This window comes from Pinus tabuliformis, chromosome 2_2 (genome assembly GCF_031772625.1).
Source record: "Pinus tabuliformis cultivar Carrire ecotype Pingquan chromosome 2_2, CPIR1, whole genome shotgun sequence".
Classification (NCBI taxonomy): domain Eukaryota; kingdom Viridiplantae; phylum Streptophyta; class Pinopsida; order Pinales; family Pinaceae; genus Pinus; species Pinus tabuliformis.
This window is the reverse complement of record NC_142300.1, coordinates 358,323,458-358,337,159: the sequence shown is the minus strand read 5'-3', so window position 1 is coordinate 358,337,159 and position 13,702 is coordinate 358,323,458. Positions and strand designations below refer to the sequence as shown.

The 13,702-nt window shown below is 40.0% G+C and overlaps 1 protein-coding gene and 1 pseudogene across 2 annotated transcripts; one reads left to right on the top strand and one right to left on the bottom strand.

The window, feature by feature from the left end:
* The first annotated feature begins 536 nt into the window (after window positions 1–536).
* On the top strand, window positions 537–2,620 carry LOC149192727 (F-box/FBD/LRR-repeat protein At1g13570-like). Its single transcript, XM_089404685.1, has 2 exons — window positions 537–1,780; window positions 2,029–2,620. The coding sequence occupies exons 1-2, from the start codon at window positions 758–760 to the stop codon at window positions 2,299–2,301; spliced, it is 1,296 nt and encodes a 431-aa protein (XP_089260811.1). The 5' UTR covers window positions 537–757; the 3' UTR covers window positions 2,302–2,620.
* Window positions 2,621–3,504: 884 nt separating this feature from the next.
* LOC149192726 (chaperone protein ClpB1 pseudogene) lies at window positions 3,505–7,052 on the bottom strand (annotated as a pseudogene). Its single transcript, XR_016255010.1, has 3 exons — window positions 5,914–7,052; window positions 4,706–4,903; window positions 3,505–3,699 (listed from the first exon to the last, which is right to left on the bottom strand). The product of XR_016255010.1 is annotated as a chaperone protein ClpB1 pseudogene (transcript).
* Window positions 7,053–13,702: the final 6,650 nt, after the last annotated feature.

Below are 13,702 nucleotides of genomic sequence, written 5' to 3'. Positions count from 1 at the left end.
TGGTCTGGTGCAGTTACAAATTCCATTGGATAGGTTAGACAATGCAACTACATTAATACAGGCCTTTTTTGAAGCCTCCATCAAACATACACAATTGCATATGTTCCCTCTTCTACAAAAGGGTGCAGTTGGTAAGAAATTTCAGAGTTCTCTATAGTTTTCCTTCTTGGTAGCCACTAGAAGAGAAGGAACTTTTGGTTATCTGCTTCTGTGAACCATTTCTGAAAATTAATGATCTTTCTATGGATCATATTAATTCAAATTGTCTTATGTCAACTATAAAAATAAATCAAATCTCAGCCCAAGGGTCCATTATCGTCTTTGACTTTTCACAACATTGTGTCTAGTTGAAGCCATGATTTCTTAACCGCCTCTCCTTGTGGATCTTCTCTTTGATTATGGCGTATTATCTCATTGAAACACTGGAATGCTGGATTGATACGGGCCTTTTATCGAAACCTACATTGAATAGGCACAATTTCATTGTCCTCTCTACAAAAGGATAAAGGCGTTAAGAAATTTTAGCCATCTGTTTCCTTTTTGATAACTACCAGAGGAGAAGGAACCTTTGCTGCTCTGCATAAGTGTAAGGTCATCTAAGTTTTTTAAAACTTAATGATCTTTCTATGGATCATGTTAATTCAAATTGTCTCAATTCACATAGAATATCAGTTCAGGAGGGTACCAACGGAGGTTTTCATACGCTCATCTCTGTGTGTTTTTTTATTATACTCACCATTCCCTGTAGTGCATCATTATGCTTCCTACTACAGACATGATTTCCATCCTACCGGATGCTCTGCTCTGCCTTATCCTTTCCAGAATTTCAGTAAAAGAGGCAATCCGATGCTCCATCCTCTCCAAGAGATGGAGATTTCTTTACACCCAAATCAGCCAACTCACTTTATCCCCCTATCTTCTGTTGGGCCCTTATGTCACTCCTAATCCATTCTCCATCTTAACAGTGGAGAATATAATCTCCAATATTCTACTTTTGCGTTCATGGGATCTGGAGGCATTTCATTTATCCAACGACACTTGCGAATGGCACAATGTCTTTAATCGGGAATGGCGATTTAACCGCCAAAGCATATCAAAATGGGTGCAGTACGCAGCATGGAAGAATATCCAACGCCTCACTTTGTGTGATTCCCCTCTAAGTGAAATCCCGCCTCATGCCCTCTTCTCCTGCAATTTTCTTACGGAGCTCACACTTTCTAATTACATTCTCTCCCATCTCCCCACCCATTTCTCTGGATTCAGCCATCTCATTACTTGCAACTTGACTAATATTGAAATCACAGATGCCTCCTTAGCCTGCTTTATTTCCCTTTGCCCGTTGTTGCAAAATCTGAAGTTACGGACATGTAAAGGGCTGTGGAAACCTGTCATCTCTGCTCCCAACATGATATATTTAGATGTACATAATGGGGTGGAGTTTTTAACTGTCAATTGTCCCAAACTTAGAACTATGGAAGCGTACCTGAGAAAAGATCTAAGAGTGAACGGGGTGTTGCTTCATGAGTTTTCCTATGCGGTATCTCAACTTAAAATGCAGCTTGGCACTAATTTGATCAAATTGTCAATGTTTTTGTGGCAAGAGGAAGCAAACAATTTATCGGCAGAGAGGTTTCTTGGGATAGTGGGGAGTTTCGAAACTTTGAAGGAACTTGACATTGGACTTTGGCCATCGCTTGAAAAGATGTTGGTTCCTTTCTACAAGCTACTCGAGAGACTTCCCAATCTCGAGCGTTTGGAGGTTCGTTGCATGTCTATTCGGGTAAGGAATTCTTTTTTATGCTAATTTCTTCTTACTCTTATTCTCATTATGCATGTATAATGTTAAAGCCTTGCTTCCCATGGTATGATGACAATATGGAGTCCAAAGCTGTGTTGTGTATTTATGTGCATCGTGGGCAAACTGACCCGCTCTTTATTTATGTGCATCGTTGGTGTGCATCAGCAAAGGCTAGGGCTAAAATCTCATCTAGGGCAGAGTTGACTGATATGCTTTCTAATTTAATGCAGGAGCTAGCCAGAGATCCAGTACCAGCACGCTTAAGCATTCCGTTGATTAATCTTCAATTCTTAGGGGTAGATTTAGTTCAATTAGATGATAGGGAAATCGCCGTGGTAGGTTGCTTGCTTCAGAGCACTCCTGCTCTTAAAATTATGGACTTCAGCTTACCAGAGGAATATGCGAAGACACAGTATATAAAGTTTTTGGAAAGGATATCGGAATTGGGGAGAGCTTCCACGCAGACAAGGATACACAAAGAGTGGTACCATAGGAGCCGCTGAAAGATACTCACTTCAGTAACCGTTGATTAAACATATAATAATGGAAGATACATATTCATATATTTTATTTTACAGTGTTCAAATGTATTTCAGAGGAATTTCCTTCTCGAGGTTTACTGTTTGAACAATTGATGGTATTCACTGTGTAGGCTTTCGTAAATCACAGTATTATATATCGAATGGACATGATTTTCAGACATCGATAACAATTGTATCAGCGTGAATATAATTGTAATTTAGGCGTTCAAAGCTTTGACTAAGAAGAATTTGTTAAACACAATGGGCATTAATACTAAAAAAAAAATTCTATTATTCTTCATCCTACAGTATTAGATGAGAAACCCAGCTTGTGTTAGACTGAGGTGCCATAAATGGACAAGTTCCTCATTCTCATGTTATCCATGATGATGAACCAGCCCATAGATGGATAAATTTTACATTATCTTGGAGTTTCAAGTTACCAGCTGCTTGTGTGCAGTGTCTCAAGTATTGTAATTTCTTTTATTACACTAAAATATGGAATGTATTGTAATTTCTTTTATTACACTAAAATATGGACTGTACATGCCATTAGGCTACAGGCCTTTTCTGAAGCTTCTGAATCTCCAACAACCCGGCAGAAGTTCATTTGTCCTCCTTTATACTACATGCTACAGGTGGCAATGAATTTCACCCATTTGTAAAGTTTTCCTTTTGGTTACCACTGGAGGAGCCGGAACCGTTTGCTTCTCTGCTTATGTGTAGGTCCATCTATTTCTTTTTGAAACATGATCGTTATATGTATTTTCAGTGAGCTAGCTCAAGAGATGTGCAAATGATTAAATTAGTTACTGAGGGGCGCCGAAATGCCTTAAAAAGTGCTTATAGACTTTAACTATATTTATTAAGGATCCCAACTGGAATTTGCAGAGCAAAAGGTTTTGCCCCTAGGTTTGTTATTATCATGTTCTTGTTCTCTAAAAGTTTGCTCCAAGTAGATCAAGTGGGCAAGGTACTTAACATGGACTCCACTCAACTTCAGACACAGCTTCAGCCATTATGCAGAGTGATTGAAATTGAACACAGCTAAGTAGTGACATTGGCTCACAGTAATACACCACATATAAAATATTGAAGCTTTTATAGAAGCAAGCAGTAAGAAAAATTATGAAGCTCAGAGAAGTAGATTTAAAATCTGGACTACTGTTTGATACCAAATCATCATCAACTCCAAGCATTGTGAGTGATAGATGAATTTATTGAGGATGTATCTGGAGCAAAATCTGGGAGTTGGTGCTCAGGCACTGCATCAATGTATACTTTACTGTTCTCATCAATCTCCCCGCGGATGAGCATCCAAGATAGCAGAGTGAGAACTTTACTTTTCAACCATCGTTGCAAGGGGCGAGCACCATAAACCTGCAAGTACCAGGTTACCACGTTATCCATTTAGAGGTTTTAAATGAGAATCCCCAACTAGTCTTGCATTTTACTCACAAATTTTGACCTAAATTGCCCACAAACCAAAAGGCTAATAATGATCCTGCCTGCTTCACTAGTATTAACAAGTAAACAATGCATTAATTTATATTAATCAGCAAACACACCAAAAACATCCCTTTACTATATACTTTGAACTAAGTTCGCCGACTACGCAGAGACAGGCAGCACCCCATGTTTAAAGTTCAAGTGCAAGAGGAAAATGTTAAAATTTAAAGAACAGAACTGAAATTTATATCGATGGGATCCATACAGAAGGAAGAAAATCATGTGAAAATTAGAAAATTTGAAACTGAATGTGAAAATTGAGAAAATTGAAAATCTCAGAAAGCAACTCTGTAAACTGAAGAGTTCATAGCTCTTAAAGATCAACCGTTGGCCACCACAACCAACTGCCAGCAAAAATATCAGACTAAAATTACTCCCTAGACAGGTTCATGCAAAATATATGACAGACCATTGAAAATATGAGAAAATGAAATTGTAAACTGAAAAGTCCTGCGCTTTTAATATTCACTGTTGGCCACCACAACCAAAACTCTGCAAAACATCAAACTCCTAGAATAACTTTCCACACAGGTTTATATGACAGGGCATGGAAAATAGAAATCAGACCTTGAATAAAATCATTGTACATGAAGAACACCCAGCAAACATTATGAATGAAAAATACCAGGCATCAGAATAGAACATATAAATCGCAATTCTAGATTGTTTCAAAGGGAGGTAAGTCCAATTTAGTCAGGGAACCCTCCCACAACATCTCCTACGATGTGGAGACATGTGTCCAAGGAGTGGGTCATGTCCCCTGCAATAGGGAAAGGGAGGACTTGTGAAGGAGATGCAGTGTCAAGTTTATTAGGGTAGGGGGCACATCCCCTGGCAAGTTAGACTGAATAAAACAAGAAACAAAGTGATTACTTACAGGATCATAGGCTTCGTGAACAACAAGATCCAGAGCAGCATCTGTAAACCCTAAAGCAACACCTCTCTCTGCAAGACGAATTGCTACATCTTTCATCTGTAGTCTAGCAACTTTCTTGAGCTCATCATGAGAAAGAGGATCAAATACAACTATCTCATCAAGTCTATTCAATAACTCTGGCCTGAAATGTCTTCTAACCTGCAACAATATTCAAAGGCATACACAGAGTCCAGGAATGCATTGGGTCAGGCTGTTTTCTTTTGTGAAAACAATAAATTGAAGTTTATTGGAAGCAAAATTATGCACCAGCATACATTTTTGTATGCGCACCTCCTAATTTGTGCGGCTACAATTATAACATGCATACATTTGTTCACTTATCAGAATGAATTGTGTTGTAAGAATATTTTCAATAACCTTGTTGTGAATGAATATGGTACATGCTAAAAACAAGAAGAGTATGCTGCTGATGCTTCTGCTGGTGATTGATGGTTTTATCATTTAAACAATCTAGGTCTATGTTCTGTCCTATTCACTTTCTTGCTAACAAATATATCTTTCGGGCTATGTAATTGTGCAGCAACAGGACGGGATGGGGATTTCAGAAAATGAATTCAATTTAGATGGGGTATTGACTGGATAATGTTCATGTCAATTGAAAAATGTTTGTACTGTTATCCGAAGAGAAAGACGGCCTTCCCACCCTCAAGTGAGTTGAGTGGCATATAGCCCCATGCTGCTCATTGCTCAACCCAAACGTGACTTTATGCTTGCGCACTACAAAACAGTGGTAGCATTTCTGGATGAGTGTGGGGATCATTGTGGAAAGGCTTATGTGAAAATGTAGATGTAGTTGTATCATACTGTCTTGCACCTAGATTGGGTTAAAAGTTAAAACTTCTTAGATATAATCTCATGACACATTTCAGAGGAATCTCACGCTCTTATGTGATTGCAAGTCTTATTACTATGACATTTGGATTTGTTAGAGCAAATAAAAAGGCCGAAACAAATTGCAAATCCCTTCAATTACAACAGGAATTTCACTTGGTTGAAACGGTGGAGTTGCTCTACACACGTGTAGGCAACTGGAATTATCCAGCACTAAATAGCTGGCTTGCAACGGGTTGTACGTGCTGGTTTCTTAGATTCATTTAAAAGAAATAACAGTAATTTGAAAAGACTCTAGCAGAAGCAGATGCACTCACTGTATACGAAGGTGTAATTACGCCGTTTACTCCATCTTTAACATCTCCACTTTACAGGAATTTCTCCTCCAGAAAAACGCTTCGATGCTAGCCATATTCAACAGTGACATTGGCAGACCCGGTTTATCTGGCTTTCTGTGCAACGAGGGATCTATGCTGCCGCCTCAGCATGGATGAAGAGGATCTAATTTAAAAAAACAAGAAACCACCTCTCAGCGTCGATGAAGAGGGTCTAATTCAAAGGAATTAATTTAAAAAGCCAAGAAACATGGATTGAGAGGATCTAATTTATTGTAAATCAAGAAACCGCCTCAGCATGGATGACCTTCAAGCATGAACACCACCTCTGTCATGAATGGCCTGTCCAGAGGATCAGGGGCTGTGCAGGGGCTGTGCACAGAAGAGCCACTTTCACTGCCAGCAGAAACTCCTCCCGCTCTGAAGATTCTGGGTCCAGTTCCAGAAGGCTTGGATCAAACAGCTCTGAAATCTGCCCTGTTTGAAGCTGTCTCTTTCACCCATTTCACTATATCTTCGTCCTCGGTGAACATGACCGGCCTCCTACCAGTAAGAAGTTCCAACAATACAATTCCAAAGCTGTAGACATCAGATTCTTTTGTCATCTGCCCCGTTGAATTTATTTCAGGAGAAACTTACCCCAGAGAGCCAGCAGGGGTAGGTGCAGATGAAGAGGGATCTGCTGGAATGGCTGCCAGTCTATCCAGGCCAAAATCTGAGAGATGGGCTTCAAATCTCCGTCGAATTGCACATTGTTTGGCTTCACATCGCCATGGATCATGGTCAGGTGCACGTTGGTGTGAAGAAATGCCAGGCCTCAAGCTATTCCCAGAGCAATGAGATGCCTCTTGGGCCAATTGAGAACATGGCTAGGAAAGATCCAGTCGGCTGTTGAGGTCTTTCAAGTCCAGCCCACGATCTTAACACAGCTTCCGCAACCGCTTGAACCGCCTCATCTTGTCCAACAACGTTCACCGCACCACACGCAGGTTGTTGGGCAGAGGTTCCACAATCCACGGATTAACAGCGCATACAGGGTCATTAACAAATGCGAAACTGCAAAGATGAAAAAATGCCAGGTGTCAACCTTAGAATGAAAGGGACGACGAAAGTCTCTTTCAAAGGGAAGGCCTATCGGCCTAATGATTTTAATTATTATTTTTTTAATTTATATTTTATTGTATTAGTAAAAAACAAAATATTGATATTGATAAAGATATGGAAAGAGATTTAACAATTGTTCTAACATTTTTCTTATTAATCTGATTTATCTTTTTTTAGATTGAAACAAAAAGATGATATATAGTTAACAATAGACCAAACAAAAAATTGATTTAGGAGATCTTGCCTCCAATTAGGTATGACATATTACAAGCTTTTCATCAAACACAAGAGGAGTTTAAGGGCTTTTCTTTTTTCCCTTTCCTCTTACTCGCATCTAACCATCCTACAGATTTATCAAATACAATAGAGGATAATTGCATATCCTTGTTTTTTAGATAAAGATCCATCTCTATTGCCTCCTCAGAGTGCGGGACATCCCTATCACTATCTAAATCATAGAACTCGTGTGGGCATTTTTGCCCACTGTTTGTAGCCATGATTAGTTGATGAGGCTCATCATTGTGTAAATATATGGACCTTAATACACCTCCAAGCTTACTAAAGTCAACTCTTCTCATAATTTCTTACATGTTTGAATTATATTTTGCTTTTATGAGATGAGTAAAAGTAAGATGTTATGTCTAGTGGTCTAATGTGCATTAATTGCAGGTTTTTGGGAGCAAATTATGGCAATTATGGCTAATTAAGGTGCAGGAATTCGAATGAGACAAGAAGGAGAGATTATAGGAGATGGATCTTCCTCATTAAATCCTCACTCATTCGAATATCCTCCAATCAAATCACACTAGCTCGGAGTTGTAGGCAGTCGAGTCATGAAGATCATTGGCAGTCGAGCCAGTGATAGTTAAAGAACCAGTTCATCTTGAGATTGGGAGCCAAGCCTCCCTAGATTTAAGGAAGTTGTTGGAAACTTCAATTGTATAAATAAGGAGGCCTAGAGCCTCATTAGGATTTGGATTTTTTATGCAAGATAACTAAGCACTTTCAAGTTGAAGGATTGTGGCAAAACACTGTTATGTATTATTTTTTGATATGTTAATGAAAATGAGCATTTCCTTGATCCAGCACTGAGTTGACTCAGAGGGCTGAAGCTCTTGGGTTAGGGCCCAACCCTAGCAACAGAGGTTCCTCTTACTGTACTTGTATGCTTAGGTTATTTCATAGATTACTTGTTGAATTAATTTTGGCATTATTTCATTGCAAGTATTAGTGAATTTGATTAGTTTTCTTCCATTTGTGCATAGCTTTAGCAATAGCTTTAGAGAGATAAAGGAATACCAAAAAGGCTGATAACAGGTGGTTCTTGCCTCACTCCTCCCTTCAAGGACCATGGTTTGAAGGAAAAACTCCCATTCAGCCCCAAAAAGACAGAATTTTGATTTCTTATGAAACTTAGGGTTTTCTGCTAATTAGGCCAGCATCTTCAGTTTTCAAGGATAGTTTGCAGTTGTTATTTCTGTTATTTCTAGCTTTGTATTAGATTTCATGATGTTTCTTCCATGTATGAACTAGGCAAATGAATGATGAAATTTTGTTTTCTTATGTTGTTGGAGATCTTTCTTATTTTGACATGATTTATGGGTAAATTTCAGCGATGTGTGTATTGCAGGAGTTTCAAGAGTGCAAGAAGATCTCATGTCAGCAACCCCAGCCTAACCTCATCCATCCATAATCGCCAAAAACCACTAAGTCCATAAACCGAGTTATCATTTCATTAGACCAACTTTCCATGCTTGTTGAGCAAATCCAACCATCCTATAAACTTTGGTTTGAGCTCTGAGGAAGTCCTAGCCACTTCCTTGCCTTATTTCTTCCATCACTCACCTTCCCTAAGCCCTATACCACTCCCTAAATCACTCCTTATGCTTTCTGCCTGATCCTGTAGGAATACAAGGGATCTTGCAGATGCATTAGGACATCCTGTAAACATCCTGTAGCACGACATGTAGTGGCCTATTTTGAGGCCGATTTGTGAAAATGCATCAAAAAATATAGGAAAAGACCCCTGCTTGGCTCCCAAACCTTCTAACCCTTCACAATCACCTCTCTCCACACCTAACCCACCTGTCATACAATCAAGAATAATTAACATTCATATTTTCACAAAAAAGAAAAGGTTGTTGTGTTCATTCATATGCATAGCAGTAAAGCATTTTGATTAGATCAGATTGCATGCTTAGGATAGTTAGGGTTCCACATGTGTTAGTTTAGAATTCTTCTGAAGCAATATCTCTTAACAGATAGCTAGATGAGTGGTGTTTTTTAAGCATTTCTTTCAGTATTTCATTACTGCAGTAGATAATATTTCAATTCTCTCAATTATGGCGAAATTCCCCTTTCTCCATTGGTAATCAAACTTCTTCTAAATCAATAGAAGGCTGGTTTGAGAAACCCTAGTGGTCTATCGCCAGCTCAGCAGTGACAAAGAGTGGATCCATTGCATCTATTTGTGTATACAGCATTGTCACCTCCAAGTTTGTACGAACCCCGGGTTGATAAAGTAAATTTGGTAGCCCTAGGAGTTGCAGCATTCTTGCTGCAATACTGGTGTTCATCACTTTTTGGCGTCGTTGCCGGGGAGGTGTCTGAGTAGATGTGATTTCTGCTTTCTTTCTTCCATTTCTTATCTCTTTCATTTTGCTATTAGCTTCATTTTTGCAAAAGTAGTTGTAAGTTGGTTTGCTTTCCTTTCCATTCTGCAAGTGAGTTCATTCAGCAGTTAGCTTCAATTCAATTTGTCATTTCAATTCTGCAATTAGTCTTAAATCTTGAAAAACAAAACAAAACAAAAACACTTATTTCATGCCTCGTAGGAATAGGGATAACTTAGGAAAATTTCTACCAAATACCCCCACCACTTCAAACAGCCAACCCTCCCTCTTCTTCGGTGGTTGTGAATTGGAGGACCCCTTAGGCAAACAACCAGAGATTTTTGAAGATCTTACAGTGGAAGAAGAAGAAGAAGAACCCACTCCAACTAATCTAATGGTTGAAAATAGAAATGACGGAGGATATAGAAAAATAATTGAGGGGGTTTTTCCCATCAAAGAAACCAATGGGGATGCCGAGATGAAAAACATAAGCCCCTCTGCTCTCCCTCACTTCCATGGCCTGACCTTAGAAGATCCACATACTTTATTGTTTGAGTTCACTTTCATATGCAGAACTTATGATTACACCACTGATGATCAGAAGTTGAAATTATTCCCATCCACTCTCAAGGATGCAACTTTGTGCTGATTCATGGGTTTACCTGGGGATAGTATCACCACCTGGGCTCAGATGCAGCAAGCTTTCAACAAGAAGTATAGGGACTACTGCAGGTCCAAATACACTAAAGAGAAAAAATTTAGAATGACCTTGGGGCATGATGATTCCTTAGAGCATTATGAGGAAAGATTCCAGCTTAGCTACAAAAGGGTCAGGTGCACACTTGATCTTGAGTCACTTAAGCTATTCCTACTCAGGGGGGTAAGGGAAGATCTTCTAGATACCCTAAACCTGCTATTAGGAGGGGACATCTACCAGCTACCCTATGAGGATATCAAGACCGTCTTTAAAAACCATTCTAAAGCAACTAGGAAAAAGGGTAGGGGTATTCAAACAGTGGTTAGTTCATCCTCGTCCAACACATCTATAAAAAGTGAAATTGGGAACATGTTGGAAGATTTTAAGAGTGAAATGTTGCAAACCCTTGCCCTACAGATGGACACTATGCACATCAAGAGGAATCAGGAGGAAGCAGAGAGAGCAGTAGCCATCTTCTGCCCTAGATGCACAAGGAGGCACCCTAGGAATCAATGTCCATTAAACCTGAATGAAATCTGCTCGATCTGTGAAAAAAACCACTCCACAGACAAGTGCCCTTCTCTACCTGGACTAAAAGTTGTGGATCAAGGAACTGAAGGGGTGACTAAACAGCTCTGCTACAAAAATCAAAGAAGGCCTCATGGGCCTTGACCATACCAGCAGGGCATGTAAGGGTATTCCTATGTATATTACAACCCTAACCAAAACACATACATTCCCTCTTGGAGGGGGGGGCTACTCATCCCTCCTAGTCTACACCTTCTCCTTGGTCTTTTGCACCTCAGTACCATTCCCAGTCGACCAACTAGCCATATCCTCCTCCACAGCCTCAGTGGAATGCAACACCGCAGGGGTGGAGGCCCCCATACAACAATACTCCAGATTTATTGCCTTCACCTCCTACTCAACCACAACTTTTACACCTTGCTCCATCTAAACAACCTCAAATGCCTGCCCAACCAAATCTGAACCCAAACAACAGACAAGCATAGTAAGTCTACAGTGGAGAAACATCCTACCCTGCTTATGCTGTGGAAATTCAGGAAATCAACCTGGGGTCTGGGAGAGTACTCTCAAACAACCAAACTCCATATCCACCTAAGGAGAGTGAGGAGGAAAGAGAGGAAAGTATGCCTAGAGTTTAATCCACCACCTTTCTTGAAATGTTAACTCATCTAGTCCAGCCTAGCCCAGAAGAGAATGAACTGCTGGGTGAATTGAAAAATATATGTGTCAAAATTCCACTTCTCTGAGCCATTAAGGATGTACCTATTTACAACAAATTGATTAAAGAGAAGTGTTTCAAACATCCACGGAGGCAAAAGAGAGACACCCCTACCATTAATGTCATTGGACAGTTGTCCGACTTAATGTTGTGGCAAGTAATTTGCCCAAAGTATTTAGACCCTATAAGCCCTGTAGTAGATGTACACATCAATGGCACCATTGTCCCACATATCTTGATTGATCGTAGGGCTTCCATTAATGTAATTACTAAGGACACCATGCTCAAGTTGAATCTCCAAGGTTCATTAAGAAATACCACGACAGTCTTGCAGGCTGTAGACAGATCCATAGTAGCCCCTAGGGGAATTGTTGAGGATGTGATGGTCTCCATTGACTCCTGGGAGTACCCTACAGACTTCCTAGTTCTCCAACCTAAGGCCAAGTTTAATGGTTATCCTCTCATACTTGGGAGGCCTTGGTTAGCCACTGTCGATGCCTACATCAGCTGCAGGGCTGGAAACATGACTATAAAAAATGGGCATTTATCCAAGCAGTTGGTCTTGTACCCTCTTGCTCAGCCATCTTTAGAACATGATTTACCTTTATGGCTAGAAGAGGAGGAAGAAGATGAAGTCTACTCTGCCCAACTCTATACCCTAGAAACTGCCATGGGAGGAGGACAACCTGATGAAGATGATTTGATTGAACACATCCTCCAAAATCCAACTCCCAACACCTTGTCTCTAGAGGAAGTAGTGAAGGAAACCAAGAGCAACCATTGGATTGACCTATGCTTAATTGAGTCAAACCCTACTCGTGTCAATACAATAGAATTCGGCCCTAAAAGAACTCTGAAAATCAACCCCTCCCTTTTTGTACACCAAGAAGAAGAGTTATGTAACATGCTAAGGGAGCATTTGGATGCCTTTGCTTGGAATTACAAAGAGATGAAGGGAGTGCACCCCTCGGTGTGTACTCACCACATTTATATCAAAGAAGGTTGCAAACTAGTCCGACAACCCAAAAGGAGAATGAATCCATCTCTCAAAGGATATAGTCAAAGAAGAATTGCAAAAGCTGTTAGATGCAGGGTTCATTTACCCTATCTCGGGCAATGAGTGGGTGTCTCCTTTGGTGCTAGTCCCAAAGAAAAATGGGAAGTGGAGGAATTTTTTTGATTATAGACAGTTAAACAAAGCAACAAAGAATGACCATTTCCTTCTACCTTTCATTGACCAAGTGTTAGATGGCCTGGTAGGGAAAAAAAATTCTCTTTCTTAGATGGGTTTCACTGGTACAATCAAATCCAAATTAACACGGAGGACCGTGATAAAACCACCTTCACCTGTCCTTGGGGTACTTTCTCTTATAGGGTCCCCTTCCTTTTGGTCTATGCAATTCCCCTGCCACTTTCCAAAGGGCAGTCCTGAGTATCTTCGTCGAGCTAGTCCATGATGCAGTAGAAATTTCTATGGATGACTTTACACCATATGGGTGTGATTTCTAGGACGCTTTCTCTAACCTGAGTAAGGTGTTGAACAAATGCATTAAAATGAACTTATCCCTTAGTCCCGAAAAATGTGAGTTCTTAATTACTGCAGGGATTGTTCTAGGTCACTCAATATCCCAGGAAGGACTGCAAGTAGACCCAAATAAGATAGTCATCATCAAAAGGAGGTAACCAAGTGGCAAGTGGAGGTAACCAACGAAGCGCTAGAAGGCATTCTGACAAAAATGATTAGCAACAGTAGAAATGATTGGGCAGATAGATTAGTTGAGGCCACTTGGGCCTACAATACCACATGGAAGACCACCACTGAGTTCACTCCTTATGAAATGGTCTATGGGAAGAAAGCCTTGATGTCCATTGAATTTGAATACAACACCTTAAAAATGGTAGCACAACTGAATCTAAATCTCACCAGGGCACAGCAAGAAATATTGCTCCATTTGAATGGGTTAGACGAATTTAGGATGCAAGCCCTCCTACACACAAAGGTGACACAAGTTCAAAGGAAATTTTGGCATGACAAGAATATAAGGGACAAACAGTTTCAAGAAGGTGATTGGGATTTGTTGTATGATTCTTGGTACAAGCATTTTAAAGATA

Excerpts from the sequence above, each read along its gene's own strand:
- LOC149192727 (XM_089404685.1), top strand. The coding sequence starts at position 758 with ATGCTTCCTACTACAGACATGATTTCCATCCTACCGGATGCTCTGCTC. Across the intron at positions 1,781-2,028 it reads TTCGTTGCATGTCTATTCGG|GAGCTAGCCAGAGATCCAGT; the intron begins GTAAGGAATTCT and ends AATTTAATGCAG.